The 19,083-nt window shown below is 40.4% G+C and overlaps 1 protein-coding gene across 5 annotated transcripts in view; it reads left to right on the top strand.

The window, feature by feature from the left end:
- The window catches only part of TRIM2 (tripartite motif containing 2), a 49,474-nt gene that overhangs the window by 21,101 nt on the left and 9,290 nt on the right, over positions 1 to 19,083 (top strand). For 4 of the 5 annotated variants that reach the window (XM_083631153.1, XM_083631155.1, XM_083631151.1 and 1 more), the window contains exons 2-9: positions 6,951 to 7,132; positions 9,465 to 9,702; positions 12,776 to 12,927; positions 13,573 to 13,753; positions 14,545 to 15,268; positions 16,497 to 16,600; positions 16,879 to 17,046; positions 17,725 to 17,893. In XM_083631153.1, coding sequence (XP_083487279.1) covers positions 6,999 to 7,132; positions 9,465 to 9,702; positions 12,776 to 12,927; positions 13,573 to 13,753; positions 14,545 to 15,268; positions 16,497 to 16,600; positions 16,879 to 17,046; positions 17,725 to 17,893 — 1,870 coding nt within the window. In that variant the 5' untranslated portion in view covers positions 6,951 to 6,998. Of the gene's footprint in view, positions 1 to 2,486; positions 2,786 to 6,950; positions 7,133 to 9,464; positions 9,703 to 12,775; positions 12,928 to 13,572; positions 13,754 to 14,544; positions 15,269 to 16,496; positions 16,601 to 16,878; positions 17,047 to 17,724; positions 17,894 to 19,083 lie in introns of those variants that run through there. The other variant, XM_083631154.1, reaches the window with a different exon arrangement.

Here is a 19,083-nt window from a genome sequence, read left to right as displayed (position 1 = left end):
TACTGAAAATTATTTGGTCTTTGACATGGGTCCAAATTAAGATTGCCTGTGAGCGCTCTAGTTGGAGAACAGCCTTTAGCAAAGGTGTCATGGGCTTTGAAGACACTCGAACTCAGGACGCAAGGGAGAAATGTGCTAGGAGGAAGGCATGCTTGGCAAATCCACCCCGTGATCAGCTCCCACCCAGAAACCAATGTCCCCACTGTGGAAGGACGTGTGGGTCCAGAATTGGCCTCCACAGTCACTTACGGACTCATTGTTAAAACCGTGTTTATGGAAGACAATCTTACTCGGCTACGAGTGATCGCCAAAGAAGAAGAATTTTCCCAACCCTTATTTTCCACTTGGTAGTATGCTACTCAAGGAACTGTTCTTTGAACTCTCAGTACTATCAAGTGACTGCATTACCTAGCATCCTGGGTATTTTGGGTCAAAGCATATGTCATTAGGCAACTCAAAATGCTTTACAAGCAAGCATTTTCAGAAGGCCACGCAAGTCTTGCTACCATGCCAAAACTTGGTGTTTCAAACTTTGTGCAATGATTTTCTGCCTCGCAGGATGCTTCACTGTTTGGTATGTCCACAAATAATTCACAGAGCTAGGAAGATTACTGAATATTGCTGGAAGGAATAGGGCAGGAAGGAGATTTTTGAATATCCCTCTTCCACTCCCCCAGCTTTAGGAATAGAAACACTTATTGTAAATGGTCTGTTCAATCCTTACATAGCAACTTTCTTTCCTGATCTGTGCACCCAGCTCATCACCCAAGTTGATGGTGTAACCCTAAATGGGATTAGCTCTCACTAGCCATATGCTTTGGGAATCCCTTCTAGTTGTGTGGGATGCAAAGCACGTTCAGTATTCCAACAGAATCCTCCTGCAGGAAGGCAAATCCCTGAGCTTGAGAAAAGCATGCCTAAACCATCAGTGTATATGTATTGGTGGTTGTGGGGTGTTTGGTTTCATTTCTTTTTTCTTTGGAGCTAGAACATAGTCACTAATATTGTGTGAATAATTATAATTGTGCCTGCTAAATAAATGAAAGAATGTGTGCCCCAGCCAAGATTAATTGTGTGTGTGTGTGTGTGAGAGAGAGAGAGAGAGAGAGAGAGAGAGAGAGAGAGATTCTATGTATTTAAGGACCAAATTTTAATTATTTAGTAACAAAATGCTTATACTTGAAAGGCAAATATAGTTACTGGTTTGAAAAGGCCTCCAAGAAACCAAGCTTTAACCAAGGACACATTCTACTCCTGTAAAAACACGCTGATTCCCGGACTGTCCATGAGCCGGATTTAGAAGGCAATTGGGCCAGATCCAGCCCTGGACCTTAGTTTGCCTACCCATGCATTAGGGAGTTCCCATTGGAACTTGCTGTCAGTGAGTGCAGCTTGCAAGAGAACAATTGGGAGCTTATTTTAATCTCCCAACTTTGTAGCCATCTCCTAACCACCCCCACACCTAGTGCCACAGGTTTCAGTAATTTGGAAAACTGCCTTATTAGACCCACAGGCTAGAAATTGGGGAAGCAAATCTGAGATGCACAAAAGTAGGGGAGGAAATGAAAGTCCCACTTCATTCTTGAAATTTCATATAGCCTTGGATACAACTCACTGTTTCTGTTTTCCTTGCTCAGTTTGGTTGAGTACTTGCCAAAAGGAACTTTAAAAAATGCTTTTTTTATAATTGGCAAATATTTTGTGTTCAAATTAGGCTACTTAAATTTTGGGGTCCTGAGACGAGGCAACCTGTGCATAACTTAATAATATTAATATAATAATAAAAATAATAACAACAACAACAACTTTATGATGAAGTTGAATAGACTCAATTCTTATTCGCTTTCTCTGAGTTGAGAAATATTAGGTGATTTCAGGGGATGGTTCTGGTACTTAGAAACTTAGTACACTTTGGGGCAGATTGGTGACCTCATCTCATTCTGCACATTACACATTAAGCAGATACAAAAGGATTATTGCATTAAACATGGGGGTCATGACATAAAAATATGAGCAGCAGAGAGAGGCCGATTAGAGATTTCTCCCTCTCTCATTTTCATTGATTACATCCCATTAAAAACCAATAACACTTCCTTCCAAATAAATGTGTGTTGAATTAGAGCATCAGTACTGGATCTATACTTCAGTGTTGAGAGAAAAATACTTACGTGTGTTTTTTGCTGCCAAACCAGAATGTAGCTTTCCCTGCCTGCTAATCCTGTAATAGCATTCCATATAGACCATATCCAGCATCTGAGCCCTGAAACAGCTGATTGCTGACTAGAAAAGAGGAAGAAGGAAAAAATCCACCCGGCGAATCTCATTGCAGCTCTATGCTGCATCCCTATCCCACAATCCCTTGCACGGTTTGCTGCAGTCTTTCAGCTACGGGTTGAGTGAGAAAGATGTACTAAATAAAGATTGATTGGCTGGAATCCTTACGGGGTGTGTGGTGGGGGGGGGTCTCCCACTTTGTCAGTGACCCGGAGAGTGGGGGGAGGGAAATTAATGACTGCTTGGCTGGGCCTCCTTTTATTACTTCCAGGATTCTCTCCATGGAGTGGTGGAGCATTGTTAGCTTAAGCAAGAAAATAACGCTGCGTCTCTAGTAACGGCTAACAGGAATTCTCTAAGAGTTCCACACGTGAGGCTTTCAGATGTGATACATCACTGTAATTATGGTTGGCTCCTTTGGACGACTGCAGGACACAACTCCATCCTGGAAAGGCTTTTCCCTTTTTTCACTTGGCAGTGCATTGATTTAAGCTCCTTTTCGTGAAGATGGGTACGTCTCGAGCATTTGTTTGTTCAGTATTGTGCCTGGTGGCTAGTAACGTTATGCCTTTTTGCTCCCATCCCCCATTGCAGCTCCTTGCTTTACATAATGATGATGATGATGCATGCTTTTAAGGCTAGAAAAGTTATTTAAACCATATGTGAGCAAGATGATTTTAAAAACAATGTGAGAAAGCAAAAATGTGGAGGGGCGTGTGCATATGTACAAGATAGTCTTACTTCATGATGATGATGATTAATAATAATAATCATTTGAATATAACATACTGTTTTTATTGCCTTGTCTCTCTGGTTTGGGTTTGCTGTGCTGTGCTTGAGTAATTCTACCTATAGCTTATCCTGCCTTTGAAGCAGATTTATATAGCAGGAGTCCCACCCTTGCCTGCAGTTCTGGAGCTTGCGAGTTCCATTGCAAACGTTGCTACTGGAAACCTATTCATTCATAATGCATGGCTTAGACCCTCTGGGTTGTGCTCACCATTGATAAGTCGTAGTCGATTCAGTCTGATCTTTCAGAGTCTAATCACAGCTCTGGTTGGGTGGAGCACTGCCTTTATTTGAAAATCCTATACCTATTGAACAGGCTGCCCTCAATTTTCTTTATACTTTCATTGTGTAAAGCCATAATTCTGAGAGAAGTATGTTTATTAAAACTCAGTAAAATATTTCTTTTTAAAGCTCTAAATGGTTTATTTTATTAGGAGTTTTGTTTCAGATGGGTGTGGCTGCACACACTACTGATTTCTTTCTTCCCTCCTTTCTCTCTTGATATACACTTAATATTAGTGTTCTTGCAATATGTGCACACGCATATGCTGTGTTTCTTAAAGACAATTTTGATTAGAAATTGGGCACTGCTTTGTACATATTTTATAATTAGAAACCTGCAAGAAGGAATGATGATGATGATGTCATTTTTCTGTGAGGCTGCTTGATGCAAGCATTGATATCTCATCAAAGACTGCTAGGTATTTAAAGCTTGAACTCTGGATTTGGTTTTTGGTTTTCTCTGGAGGCATTTATTTAGTCAGTAGTGAGAATTTTTGTAGGTTTGTTCATCCAGAGAGTGCACGTGTCACCCCTTCTGCCCGTCTTAAAAATGGATGAAAAGAACTTGCTTCCCAACTTAAAGATAACAGCTTGTCTTTTTATAGCTTTGCACTAAATTTTTAACACAGTTTATAAACCTTACTTGTTACAGAGCCCTTTCAATCCAAATTTATTCCACCTCTGCAACATACTACATTATGTACAGTATGTGCTGTTCAGGTGAATCTGTGCAACATCCGGAAAAATAAATTGTGTTCTGAACATAAAACTTACCTGCTTTATCATATGAAGTTCATTAAGATGAGTTTCAGCAAACAGAACCAATCTATTATAGACAGTAGAAAGACTTCTTGGGACAAGGAGACATGGGTTCTAGTTTGTGCAATCCATGGTCTCTCTCACTGCATTCAGATGATCCTCCAAACCAGAGCTTGCTCAAACCATATTTTTGTAGTGTTGATAAGATAGATGCACAGCTATGTTTTGATTAGACCTGGAAGTTGCCTATTAAGCCACATGTGTCAGGGCAGGAAGGAGTGTTTGAGCTCATGGCTTCTCTCACACACCCTGTTTGGAGGATGCAGCCATTGTGTAGCTATTAGCAACTCGCTTTCTGTATTCTTACACCTATTTACTTGGGAGTAAGCCCCATTAACCAGGCTGAACTTATTATTATTATTTGTTAAACATGCTTAGGAGGGGGCTATCCGGTAGAAATTTAAGTGGGGATGTGGGAACCTTTTAGAGTTCCTTGCCCAGAGAACAAAGCAACACTTGTAACTCTTTTGTCTTTTATCTTCCTCCTTTTACATACATGACTAAGTATGTATAAATCTTATCTGGACTGGGACCTTGAGTATCAGAATATTCGCATACCCCAACAGCAGCATAGTAGGAGGCCTAATACTGTATAATATCCTCTTTGTGTAATAAGAACAAGACGTTAACAAACACCCTAGTCACTAGACTTGAACAGTTTGAACGTCTCCACCCAGTCAAATCCATTCAAGTCTGAAAGAGGATTCTGGGCATGTTTGGGTGCGTGTGCTTAAAAGCATCCTTCTAATCGGTAGCTCTATGTTCTCAGGGTTCCCTGGAGGGAGGCTCCTAAGTAATTCAGCTGAATGTGCATGAAAACCTGCGCTGTATGGTGAAGCTGATTGTGGAAAGGTCAAAAGCTGAGTCAATGGGGACTTTGGGGGTGTGGCTGGTGCATGTGCATCCATTCATTTCCCTACTCAAGTTTTTCAACTGCAGCTAAAACAAAACCTGAATGTGACTTAGGAAGAAGGAAATAGTAAAAGGTGTTAGTTTCTGTGCACAGGCAAACAAATATTTATTCCATTTCTATCGCTTCTCGGGCTTTTGGCTAAGATCAAGTGTAGTATCTGTTCTTATCAGTTTAATATCTGATATGTCCTCTATTTGAGGACTATGAACAACAACTACCAGACTTTTAGAAGACATCTGAAGGCAGCCCTGTTTAGGGAAGCTTTTAATGTTTGATGTATTATAGTATTTTAATATTTTTTTGGAAGCCGCCCAGAGTGGCTGGGGAAGCCCAGCCAGATGGGCGGGGTATAAATAATAAATAATAAATTATTATTGTTGTTGTTATTATTATTATCTTGCTCTTCCAATAGCTCAGAGTGGCATATGTGGTTTCCCCTTGCTAACCGGTGACCCTCCAGCTACTCTTGGACTACAACTCCCATCATCCCTGATTATTGGCCATGCTGGCTGGGTCTGATGGGACTTACAACATGTCCAACAACATCAAGAGGTTAGCCACCCCTGGGGCTAAGAGGTAATGGCTGTCCAGTGAGCTTGATGGCTGAGTAGAGGTTTGAACCCATCTCTCTCTCCATTCCTAGTTCAACATGCTAACCACTAGCTGGTATAGGGAATTTATGTTGTCTTTGTTGAAAAGCATTATGTATCTTGTTAGGTTCTATATGTATTATGCCTATTTTGCTTAATTGCACTTGCTGTAGAATGGAAATGAAATATTTATGTGGTTTGCAATTGATGCTTTGCAATTGCAGGCATGCAATTTTTGAGATGCAATTGCATTTTGAAGTTTGAGGCTTTCCATAAATCCAAGGAACAACTTACAGTTCATATGTGCAAAGATGATGTTTGCCTTCTTCTATTGGTATTACTGTGTCCTGTTTGGCTTTTGTGCAGTAAGGCTGTTGGAAAGCTTTTGTCTTTATTTTTAACTAGCTTTGTCTAAAAGAAGGGTTTATGGGGGAAATGAAAGATAGCATATGAATGGAGTTACTTAGTCAAATATATGCCTTTGTTTCCATGGGCAAAAGCTGTGTGAGAAAGAGATCTGTGTTTTAACTCTGTATGACTGAGTCTTACCTTCCTGCTAATGGAATGTGGCCCTCAAATACATTCTACAGCGGCAGTAATGTGATTTTCAGCATGAAAATGGTTTCTTACTTCAGATTTAGACTGCACTGATATAGATGGTCTGACTACTATGTTCTTCCTATTAACTGCAGGCTATGAGGTCTAACAGCACGGCCAGCCACTGGTGTACAGCTGTAGCCGATGATGTATGCAATATTATATTGGTGAGAGTGTCTTAGAAATATGGGAAGGTCAAAAACAGAGAGGTGTATTTTGCACCACATGTTATCCGATTCTTTCAAGTGGTGATGGCAGAAATCCAACCTACTCTATGCAACTCATGTGCTCCACCAGTGACCTATGCTCATTCTATAGCATTAGAAATGTACACCCATCCAATCTGAAAGCATGTTCAGTTGGTTAGGGCACCCTTTTTCTAATACTCAATATCACAAAAGTATGGCCAGGTTTTAGCCTTGTCAGTTCTTGGATGGGAAGATAGTGGGAACAGGATATAAATATAAATAATGAATTTTAGAAGCTAATGCATTGTAGTAGTTTTTTTGCCTTGGCAATCTGCCCAGATGCTTTTAAAGCAAGTATTTCTAGTGTAGCATTTCCAAGCACTACGCACTGCCTTCTTATAAATCTTGAATCGGGATGAAACCCACTGGGATCCATTGTTAACAGGAAGTCAATTCCCCACGGCTTCTAAAATGCTGTTGTTTGCTTGAACCTTTCAGCAGTGTGCAGGGCAAAAGAGAACAGGACCCACATGTCAGTGGTCTAGGATGGCCAGTGAAGGCGCCAACATCCCAAGTCCTGTGGTGCGTCAGATTGACAAACAATTTCTGATCTGCAGCATATGCCTGGACCGTTACAAGAATCCCAAAGTACTCCCCTGTCTGCACACTTTCTGTGAGAGGTAAGAGGATGGTTTCTGTTTCCCCCAACCAAAAGTGCATTACAGCTGGCTTGTCTGTCTGGATTGCCACAGTGATCTGTTCCCAGATGTCTAGAGTTACACTGTTAATTCAATGAACCCCTCAATCCAGTCAACAAGTTCTCCTGAAATATAAAACTTAATGAGTAGGAAGGTAAAATGCCCCTGGGCTCATTTTGATTTATAAGAAGAAAGACAGGATTCAGATATTTCTGTATTGCAAAAGTAATCTGTGCTCTTTTGGTAAACAATTCTGTATTTATTGTGAATGTTCAGCCTGTTTTTATTTTTAAGGTATGGCCTTCCATGTCAGCAATACAATTACACATAAAAGGGTGGTAGCAATAATTTCTTACTGGGATATTTGATCTGAATTTAGGCAATGAAACTTAGCCCATTTAGCTTAAAAGTAGATTTCTTCAGCATGAGTAGAGCTTGGTTCCAAGTGGAACACGTTCAGAACTGAAGGATGCAATATCTGAACATAAAGTGCCAGAGATTAGATGATTCAGGACTTTGGCCTACAACTCCTATCAGTCCCAGCTGGCATGGCCTTGCTGTCTGGGGCTGATGGAAAATGTAATCCAACAACATATGGAGGGCACCAGGTTGCAGCTAGAAGATATGCAGGACTTGAACCGGTGGCATTTTTCCCTACGTTGCGTTTCCTTTCCAGGAAAAGAAGCAGAGAAGCCTTATCATTTAAAAAAATGCTGCAGCGCTGTCTAAAAGTGGAAACGACATTTCCACCATTTCTGCTTTTGGCTTTTCATGGTTTGTCTGTTTTCATTTTGTTAAACTGCTTAGTCTACCATGTTCCATAAGCATTTGCTTTGTTCTTTTTTAATGTTTCGAATGCAGCGCTGCTAATGACCCTTATCTTTCTATACATTTTAGAAAAGAGCTCAGGTTTTCTTGGTGTATTACATTAGAATCCGCTTCAGCCTGAAAGGTAGTCATATGCATTTGCCGCCATGGGCTGATTTTTGTCTGGATTCATCTTTTGGCACGCTAGTGCAAATGCTCAGAGTGATGGGCCCAAAGCCAAACCTGGGCTTAAAACAGCCTGTGGTGACAGATGCACATAATTGCCTCACCACGGGCTGCAGCAGTTAGAAGTCAGTAAAGGCTGGGCTTTTCCCTCACAAAAGCTAAGGTGACTGTAAGAATAACCCTCCAGAATGGTTCATCATCCTGTGACGTGGAGCCTGGAAAACAATTTGAATAGCCATAATGCTGTTGTTGCTTTTATTAATGTAAGATGAAAATGGCAAGTGATACGTTGCAGTGTTTCCCCCCAAGCTTTGGAGCAGAGCGTGAGAACAAGCAGATGAAAAGATGCTCTTGTAACCTATAATGGTTGTGGAGAAGAGCACTCTTCACAGCACAAGACTGTAGGGTCAGGAAGTAATTCCTGTGAGCAGAAGCTAAGGCTGTCCACAGGAGTCATAATTATTCGTGTTTTTTAAAGGAGCGTTTAAAATGCATTGCTTGTTTTCTGCACTCTTATCTACTACTATCTCTGTTCTCAGATTGTGCAGATTTAGGTGGTGTATAGATATAAGCCACAGATGACCGTGTCCTAATAAGAATGAGTGGGTACACTGCAAGAAACAAAGCTTCTGTCATACCAAAATCTGCTCTCTGGAAAAAGTTGCTGTTTTGATAGTGCAGCCTGGAGACAGTCTCTTCTTCTTGTATTAATTCCTTCCCATCTTTTCTGCGGTTTAGACCATAGCTGTCAACTTACAGATTTGAAAATAAGGGACCAGCAGCCTCAAAAATAAGGGATCAGCAGCCAAAATAAGGGATTTTCCGGGCACAGGTATGTTCAACTTCTGAGCCCCTTTGAGCCAAAGGCAGAAAGCCCAGCCAGCAGCCAAACGAAGCCTCATCAATAAGGGACAGCAGCGGGACATGGCGCTGGGATAAGGGACTGTCCCGCCAAATAAGGGACGCTTGACAGCTATGGTTTAGACCGTCTCCAGTCATCTCACTACATCATTGCCTTTTTATTTAGGTAGAACCCCCTAGAGCTCACTCCCACCTGTGGCTGTCCAGATGTTGCTGTACTACAACTCCAATCCATTGGCCAAGCTGGCTGGGCCTGATGGGAGTTGGGATTCAATAACTTCTGGAGGGCAACAGAAGGCAGTCAGGGTGTTTTGTTCTTTCCTCTTGATATGAGTTGCAAAATGTGAAAAAGTAAAGCTGTGTTCATGATTACTCTTCTATTCCCCTACTAGGAAATCACAAACAACACAGTTTACTTTTTGCTTTTGATACTGGCTTATCTTTTTACCATCCTCATTAGGTGCCTACAGAATTACATTCCAGCCCACAGCTTAACCCTTTCTTGCCCAGTGTGCCGCCAAACATCCATCTTGCCAGAGAAAGGGGTTTCTGCTCTTCAGAACAACTTCTTCATCACCAACCTGATGGATGTCCTGCAGCGAACTCCAGACAATAGCATTGAGGAGTCTTCCATCTTGGAGACTGTCACAGCTGTTGCTGCAGGGAAGCCACTCTCCTGCCCCAATCATGAAGGAAATGTAAGTGGATTAGGTGCCTATAAATAAGGCTTCATCAATTTATTTGGCAGGAAAATTGTAATTTTCAGTGGCTCACCCTGAAATGAAAGTTGGGGACTATTGGACTTGCAAATGATTTATTAATTTCTGCAATGACAACATAAATCATTTGCTTGATAGATTTTATTCAATCGATTGAATGCTTTCATTGGATACTGTACTAGAGAGAGTGAATTGGGATGAATTTGTCTGTGGCATCAAATTAACTCTCAGTCAGCCCAATATTGATAGTTTTGGTTATGTTTTTGTTTTGTAGGGCATTGCATTGACATGTCATGATATTGATCATGGTGGTTAGTAAATGTGCTTTCTGGCTATCAAGATGAGATGTTAATGTTCTATAATTCATTTAAGCTGTATTTTGTACATCAATTTTAGTTTTAAGTGAAAGCAGCTGTCTATAATTCAAAAGGTGTATTGCTACTTTTGCTCTTCTTTTCATCCATAAATGAAATCAAGTATTCATTGAGTTGAAATTCCATTTCCTTCTCCGTTACCACCACTGTTGTGAGTCCTTTCCTATCATCAGTCTATTTTCAATCTTTACCAAGCTGGTGCACTTCAGATGTTGTTGAATTGCAACTCCCCATCAGCCCTGCCCAGCATTGCCAATCATCAGGGTGGGTGGAGGTGGGACCCTAAGAAGCATCTGGAAAACACTTTGCTGTGGAAGGCTGACCTAGGCAATCCAGATCATAATAGGTAAATTAGGGAGCAAGTGAACTGCAGGAGGTGTCTGCAGAGCAAATATTTCCAGAGCAACAAACCAAACCAAACAGAACAACGTCAGATTTAGGGTGGTGTGGGCTGTTCACCAGTACAGGGCATGAAAAATTGATAAGCTCCATAACTGAGAAGATCCATTTGGGGGTGCCAATTTTGGGCTCATATTGTAAAATATTCCCCAAGTCTGCCCTTGAACAGGAGGGAAAGCAATCCCTTTCCCAGCAAGTTCTTAGCTAATCTGGCCTAGGTACAAGGTTTGGGAGTATTCCTTTCTGATAGCAGGTCATAGCCTGCATGTGGACAAAAACCATTCAAGAGAAATAATATTAGATTCAGCTTTACACCACCTGGCACAATTGTTTTCCGGTTATGGTAATCAGTGGCACTGAAAGATGAAAAATCTGCATAGGGCACATATGCTAAAAAGGGTCCTTGGGAATAAATGGAGCATATGGGCAGAATTATGTCATTATTCCACTTGAACTGGTGGGTTGGCATCCTTGTTGTTGCATCACCAAGCACTATCTTGCATTCAAAGTGTGCCAATATAATGTGAGCAGCATTGCAAGCATTGCTGCACTTGATTAGGAAGCTTTTCGTAAAATTGAAATGCAATCAAGTGCTTGGCAGCATGACTCCTGGATGTAACACACGGTGCTATACACTTATGGCCCTCCTGATGTCATTGGCCTCCAGCTTCCAGCAGCCTCAGCCAACATGGCCTACAGTCAAGGAAGATGGGAACTGTAGGCCAGAAATCTGGAGAGCACCATGTTCCCCTGCTCTCTCCTCTTCCCCTCCTCCAATTATGATCATTGTCCTCCTTTGTTCCTAAAATCCCCCTTCTGTTAATGTGTCACTCAAAGCAGGATTGTGATTTTTTCTTGATTTTATTTTTTTCTTTCTGTAAACCGCTTTTTACAATTAAAGGGTGTATGAAATTTATGAATTGATTAAATAAATTAATATGACTTTAAAAAATCCTGTATTACAAGACAAAAATACACCTTTCTTCTAGGTAGGCTGGTAGCATATGTACCTGGTTTCCATCTGCAAATCAGGAGATTTATGATCAGTAAGGTCCACTCCTTACAAACTATATATTCTTGTTGGGACCATGACATCTTAGTTTTAGGCAATAAGTTCCAGGCTTTCCTTCAATGAGACAGTTCTTCATTACATGGAGTTTGCTTTCCTTTCCTTTCCTTTCCTTTCCTTTCCTTTCCTTTCCTTTCCTTTCCTTTCCTTTCCTTTCCTTTTCTTTCTTTCTTTCTTGAAGAGGTATCCAAACCATCTTGGGAGCACATGCTAAGTATCTTTATCTTTCTGAAGTATCCAGACTCCACTAAGTAAGAGTAGTGCCGTTCAAAGCAACCTTAAACAGATTGTGGAAACTTATTCAGTCCTTCTTCTTTTGTAGGTTGCAGACTAGAAATAAGAAAGTGAAAATGTTTTATCCTTTGTTAGATGAAAAGCTTCTATTTCTATTTCACCAAGTCCTTTTTATATAATTCCTTTTAATGTTCTCTTGCTTAGTTTGAAAAATAACTGATGCTGTCTCCCTCTGGTAAACTTTTAAATGCCAGCCCTAAGCAGCAATGATCACTCTCTGTTAAGCTTTTGGCTGCCAAAAATATGGCCCTCATTATATGCAAACCTGATGCCATTCTGCTTTGTGATTCAGAGTGCATCACTAATGCCTTAGGCATTTGTGAAGTAACTTAATACTGCTAAAGCACAAGGCATGACAGTTTTATCTGAAACCAAATAGTGAGAAAATGACAGCCATGAGAAAGAACATGACAGCCGTGAGTGTACCTTTTGGAATTTCAAGTACCCTAAATTGTGTATGTATTTATTTGTGATTCTTAAAAGTAGGGAAAAATTCAACATAATGGTTCATACAAACCACAGCTATAAATCCATGGCATTAAACATAATCACTGCTTTTTAACATTTTAATCACAAGCAAACATTTTGTTTGATGGTGCAATAGGTTTGAACTCCAGTCGTCAGCTCACATGGCTATTTTTCACATAAATCCCATTCTGTTGACTTTTTTTGCTTGCAGGATTTGTAGCAGAATTTTTTCCCAGCACAGGGCATTAGCAGAACAATCCAATGCACATTTATTCAAAAGCAAGCCCATGGAAGTCTGTGGGACTAAGGCTGCAATCCTTGCCCTGCCTACCTGGGAATTCAATAGGGCTTGTATCTGAGTAGACATGCTCAGTATTCAAAATGGTGTGTCTCTGTTTGGAAAAACTGGTATTCTGCTGATAGTCACACTCTCCCTCTCTGTAATCAGCTGATGGAATTTTACTGCCAGTCTTGTGAGACAGCCATGTGTCGGGAATGTACAGAAGGCGAGCATGCAGAGCACCCCACAGTACCTCTCAAAGATGTAGTAGAACAACACAAGGCTTCGCTTCAAGCACAGCTAGATGCTGTCAACAAAAGGTATGGAACCTCTTCTGCAAATTCCATGCTTTAACACACAGTGTGGTAGGAGTAGCCCCGACCTCACACCCCAGACATTGTCACCTGCTCTCTCTGCTCTGAGATCTCCAAGGGAGGGGTTCTTCCCAGGCGCCTCTGCTTTCCAAGGCAGAATACAGTGGTACCTTGGTTTTCGAACGTCTCAAAAGTTGAACATTTTGGTTTTCGACTACCGAAAACCCAGAAGTAAATGCATCCATTTCCGAATGCGCCTCAGAAGCCAAATGGCTTCCACTGAGTGTTTCTCAATTAAATTTGCAGACCGCTTTTGGTTTTCGAATGTTTTGGAAGTTGAACGGTCTTCCAGAATGGATTATGTTTGAAAACCGAGGTACCACTGTAGAGAGAACTATATAACTGTGTTATATAAAGAACTACAACTTTCAAAAGGGGTGCTTGAGCTTGCTTTCTCTTGCCTCTTTCTCCATCCTTTTCCTTGTGCTATAAAGTCTTTGTAACAGAATTCCTCTAAGAAACACTTGAAATCTGATTTGTATCTTTATCCCATTGTGATCACCAAGAATAAAAATCTTGTTATATGATGTCACAAGGAAAAACTATGGCAATTCTATTTCAAACAGCACTTGTGATTTACGCTTCCAACAGGCTTCCAGAGATAGATACAGCACTTCATTTCCTATCTGAAATTATACATCAGCTGACCAACCAAAAGACCAGCATTGTAGATGAAATTCATTCCACTTTTGATGAACTCCAGAAGACTTTAAATGTCCGCAAGAGTGTGTTGCTCATGGAATTGGAAGTGAATTATGGCCTTAAACATAAAGTAAGACCCTTGTTCTTTTCAGTCATATTTATTTCATTTGTGGGGTATGTGAAAAGAGAAACAATGTCTGAAATCTAATCTTTAGCTGAGAGAGAGGCTAGGAAATGGCATGGGAACACAATTAATCCAGCACATCCTTGAACAAATTCATTTTATCCAACAAAATTCCCTTACAAAAATGCAGAAGTGATATGTAACACTTGAGTCAGAGATATATTTTTAATTGTTACGGGTTTTTTTAATTAAAAAAACAAAAACAATGGCAACAAAAACTTTATATTGCATCGTTGTTTCATAGTTATTGGTTGTATTTTCATTTTTTACTTTTCTTTTCTGGATATTATTAGTCAAATAGTTGTAAAAATCTTATAAAAGCTAAGTGTCCCTATCTTGGGGAGTGGAGGAAATACAGTGTTCTGGGTGTTTTCCATATATCCTCATATGAAAAAGTTTATCTGTCTTCAGTTTGGCCCAAGGCTTGTTCATGTAATACAAAAAAAAAAACCAACAGTTTAGTTTTATGTCAAAATAATGCCATGAACAAAAGCTCTCCAAACTGGAAGCTTTTTAAAAAAAAAATAATAATCCAAGAGAACTTAGCACTTATTTGATCAATGCTATTTGGGTGTTTTGTTTTGTTTTAATAGAGCCAAACAAATTTTCTGCAACATTATTCTGTTCAAGGTCATACCTCTACATTTCCCATGATAGGTGGGAATTCATTCATTTATTTTTTGGGCTACTTGGTTTAAAACTCAAATCTATATAACCACAGCATTCTGTCTATCCAGGTCCTGCAGACTCAACTTGATAGCCTATTGGAAGGACAGGAAAACATAAAGAGTTGTAGCAACTTTACAGCCCAAGCACTCAACCATGGAACCGAGACAGAAGTCTTGCTTGTTAAGAAGCAGATGAGCGATAAGCTGAACGAGCTGGCTGTCCGTGACTTCCCACTGCAGCCTCGTGAGAATGATCAACTGGACTTCATAGTGGAAACGGATGGGCTGAAGAAGTCCATTCATAATCTTGGTACTATTTTAACCACAAATGCTGTCGCTTCTGAAACAGTGGCCACGGGTGAAGGACTGAAGCAGACGGTGATAGGACAGCCTATGTCGGTCACCATCACTACCAAGGACAAGGATGGTGAGCTCTGTAAATCTGGGAATGCTTACCTCACGGCTGAGCTCAGCACGCCTGATGGGAGTGTGGCGGACGGAGAAATACTTGACAATAAAAATGGCACTTACGAATTTTTGTATACTGTCCAGAAAGAAGGGGACTTTACCCTTTCCTTGAGACTCTATGATCAGCATATCAGGGGCAGCCCGTTCAAACTCAAGGTAATCAGGTCGGCCGATGTGTCCCCTACAACCGAAGGAGTTAAGAGGCGTGTGAAGTCTCCTGGCAGTGGACATGTGAAGCAGAAAGCTGTGAAAAGACCAGCTAGTATGTACAGCACTGGCAAAAGGAAAGAGAACCCCATTGAAGATGACCTGATCTTCAGAGTAGGTATGGAGTGCTTTGCCTTCTAAATTATTTGTCCAGCTGCAAACAGAGTGCATGAAACTATTGTTTTAGGATAAGTGTCAACACTAAGAGGAGAGAAGAACCTGTGGTGCTCAAGCAAATTGTTGGACTCCGGTTCCCATCAGCTGCAACCAGCATGACCAGATGATGGAAGCTGTAGTCCAGCAACCTTTGGAGGGTCCTTGGTTTCCCATCCCTGCCCTAGGACATTATCTAGCTCAGAGGTGTTGGTTGATCGATGGATATTCATTTGAATGAAAAGTGGCATAGACATGCATAGTGGCCTACAAACAATAAATAACAACAAGACAATAAAACATAATAGCACATCACAGATACAGTGTGAATCATATAAAATAGTTAACAAATCATCAATAAAACAGATGAAATCTACAAAACGCTGCTCACAAAACATCAACTAAAAAAGAAGCTGAACATCAAAATTGCAGCAAAAGTCATATAATTAACAAATCAGTATGGCTTTTGTAATCTGTAAAACAATACTAACAACATTAAAAAATAGCAACAAAAAGTAAGCTAAGTACTGTTAAGTTCATACACACACTCTTCACGTGCCCCCAAAATCGTAATCTCACTTTATTTGATTTGTTAAAACACACATAATATTGTTAAGCTTGTTGTAAGTGAGCCTTAGTCCTACCGTAGTTGGACTTTCCTAACTAGATGGCTCTCCCTCTAATTTTCTGTGCCAAAAGTATTGTATTTAGTCATTGTTGTATGCACTTCTGAGAATGGGCGGGGGAATCATCCCATTTATATTGCTTATGGAGTTCATAATTCAAAAACAATATTTCTGTCATAGGACTGCTTGTTTATCTCATCCCTCAAAGGCGTATTCCAAAACCTTACTTCTTGAAAGGCAGCTGGAATTCCCTCTTGGACATTCATGCACACAGAAGTCCCTGCCCATAGTGGGGGAGAAAGGAGAGAGCAACACACTCAGCTCCCCCAGAGTCCCAGACACCCCTGTTCTGGAGATTGTGGACCTTCCCCTGTTGATCTTTATATTGTATATTCATGATAATGGTTTATTTTCTCTACCCCAACCATTGTGAAGCCCCTTTCCATGCAATACAACTAGACTCCTAATGATGAAACTGCTGATTGGACCTAGAGAGTTGAAATGAGTTTTTGCAGCCATGTACGTAACTTCTTCCCTAATTGTTTTTATATGTACATCTCCTTTTAGGTACCAAAGGGAGAAACAAAGGGGAGTTTACAAATCTTCAGGGAGTAGCTGCATCTACAAATGGAAAAATATTAATAGCGGACAGCAATAATCAGTGTGTGCAGGTATGCTCGTTTTTCTTCTCTTTACCCATAATGGATTGTTTTGGAAAGACATAGTACTGATCAAATGAGGAAAAGAAACATGTTCTCTGAAGTGTCAAGATTATAAGATCTTGATAGTGAAGGATTCATAATTCTGCGTTAAGTTCACGTAATGACTCAAATGCCACTTTCCAGTTAAAAATTCATTCATTTATTTAAATCTGCACCCCACCTTTAATCTCATGGATGTGTATACATGGATACATCTTATGTGAAAAAACTATTTTTGAAAATTACAGATATTTTCCACTGATGGCCAGTTCAAGAGTCGTTTTGGTATCCGGGGAAGGTCCCCTGGTCAGTTGCAGCGGCCTACGGGAGTGGCTGTGCATCCTTGTGGTGACATCATTATTGCCGACTATGACAATAAGTGGGTTAGCATATTCTCCTCTGATGGAAAATTTAAGGTAAGTACAAATAAAAAAATACAAGGAAACTCGCTGCCATTTTAAAATTAATAGTTTGGTAAACCAACGATTTTTCTGAAGGCTTGGTAAATTGATTCTGTATTTCTTGACTGAAGAACTAACTGTTGGTGATATGGGAAAGGATGGACAAATTCATGCAGATGAAATTATTTTGTTTGTTCTGAGATGGAGGGAAGGGTGGGTTGGGGTGAAGACTCTAAACATTTGCCCTGGTATTGACTTAAAATCATACAGGGTGGGAATCCTTTTTTCAACCTGAGGGTCTCATTCCGTTCTGGGCAACCTTCTGAGTGCCAGAAGCAAAAGTGGATAATGTAACAAATATACATTTTTACCTTTGTACACTAGGCCACTTTCTACAACACTCTCACACCCCTCTCTGGTTCCATCCAGGCCCAGAAGAGTCATTAACAGAGTTCATGGTTGCGTTTTAGCCAGGCAAAAAGCAGGGATAGTGAGTGTTGTGGCCTGAGGGGATTTCAGAGGGCCAAACAGAGATCACAGTGAAAGCCATTACTACCAATCTCTTGCACTAATTTACTACAGAATCTTCTCCCAAGTATGAATAGTGGCAATGCTAAAAACCCAGAGAACATTACAGCAGTCCAAATGTGTGTATGTTTGAGGCAACTTTAATCTCTTTCTTTGCTTCTGTAGACAAAAATTGGATCTGGAAAGCTCATGGGACCAAAAGGTGTTTCTGTGGATCGCAATGGGCACATCATTGTGGTGGACAACAAAGCATGTTGTGTGTTTATCTTCCAGCCAAATGGAAAAATAGTAACCAGGTTTGGAAGCCGAGGCAATGGAGATAAGCAGTTTGCAGGTATCAGTTGCTATCTAATATGCATTTTCTTTTATCCAGATCGTGTGTGTGTGTTTGAGCATGCTGAAAAAGCATCACTCTAACTTCACCACAGTAAGCAAGACACAATAAGTAGACTGTAGTCCATTAGTGCTGTCACATGTCTATAATTTCCTGGACATCGCCAAAACCTTGACAGCTTTGCCAAGAAAAGCTCAACAACATTTTTAAATATGGCAACCCTCTAGTCCAGGCATGTCCAAAGTCCTAATCCAGCCCACCGGTCAGTTTAATCCGGCCCCTGTGGCAGTCTATTTCCTGGGGTGAAATACAAAAAAACCCTTTAACTTTCAACTTTGGTTGGCCCTCACAGCCTGTTACTTCATCTGGCCCTCTTTGAAAGAAGTTTGCCCTCCACTGTTCTAGTCTATGAACAATTATGTAGTAATAAACACACACAGCTTTATTGTGGTCCATAGACCCAAAATACACAGTACAAAAATAGTATATAAATTTGTTTGTCATGAGACTGTTGTATTTGCTTTTCTAAACAGGAGACATACAATTGCTTTTTCTTTTTTAAAAAAGGTACTACAGGGGCTCAGTAAACACATGGGTTGAGTGCATACCATACATTTAAAGTACATTATTTTGCTTAACTAATAATGGGAACTGCAGTTTATTAAGGATGCTGGGAATTGTAGCTATGTGGGGGGTAAACTGCTTTTCCCAAACAGTCTTGGAAACTGTAATTCTTCCCCCTCCCCCCCCCCCCATTTTATTAATCTGGATTTTCAAGATAGCTTGCAAAGGAGAACCATAAAACAAATATAAAACAGATCAGAAACATCAGCAACAAAAACTATTATCGTAGCAACAGTAAAAATACAAAAAGCAGCAGATATAAAATCAGTGAAAACCCTGAAATGTGGGTGTAATTTTCACTCCAGTTGTTCCTTAGGCCTTTGGGGTGAGGGGAAGCAGTCTTTCAGGAACAACAAAACTCCTCTGGTCTGACTCCTGTGGTTTGCTGATCATGTCACGTTTTAAGACAGAGGGAGTCAATGTGATCTGGCTGGACCCCAATTCCCATCAGCACCAGCCAGCATGACCAAGAACAAGAAGCCTGCTCACTTGCAGATGTTAAAAACAAATTTTAAGTAGTCTATTGTTCAACTTGAAAGTTGTACTAAACATTTAGTGGGTGGAAA

This window comes from Podarcis filfolensis (genome assembly GCF_964270895.1).
Source record: "Podarcis filfolensis genome assembly, chromosome: 9".
Taxonomy (NCBI): Eukaryota; Metazoa; Chordata; class Lepidosauria; order Squamata; family Lacertidae; genus Podarcis; species Podarcis filfolensis.
The sequence above is the reverse complement of the archived record's forward strand: the minus strand, read 5'-3'. Positions and strand labels throughout refer to the sequence as shown.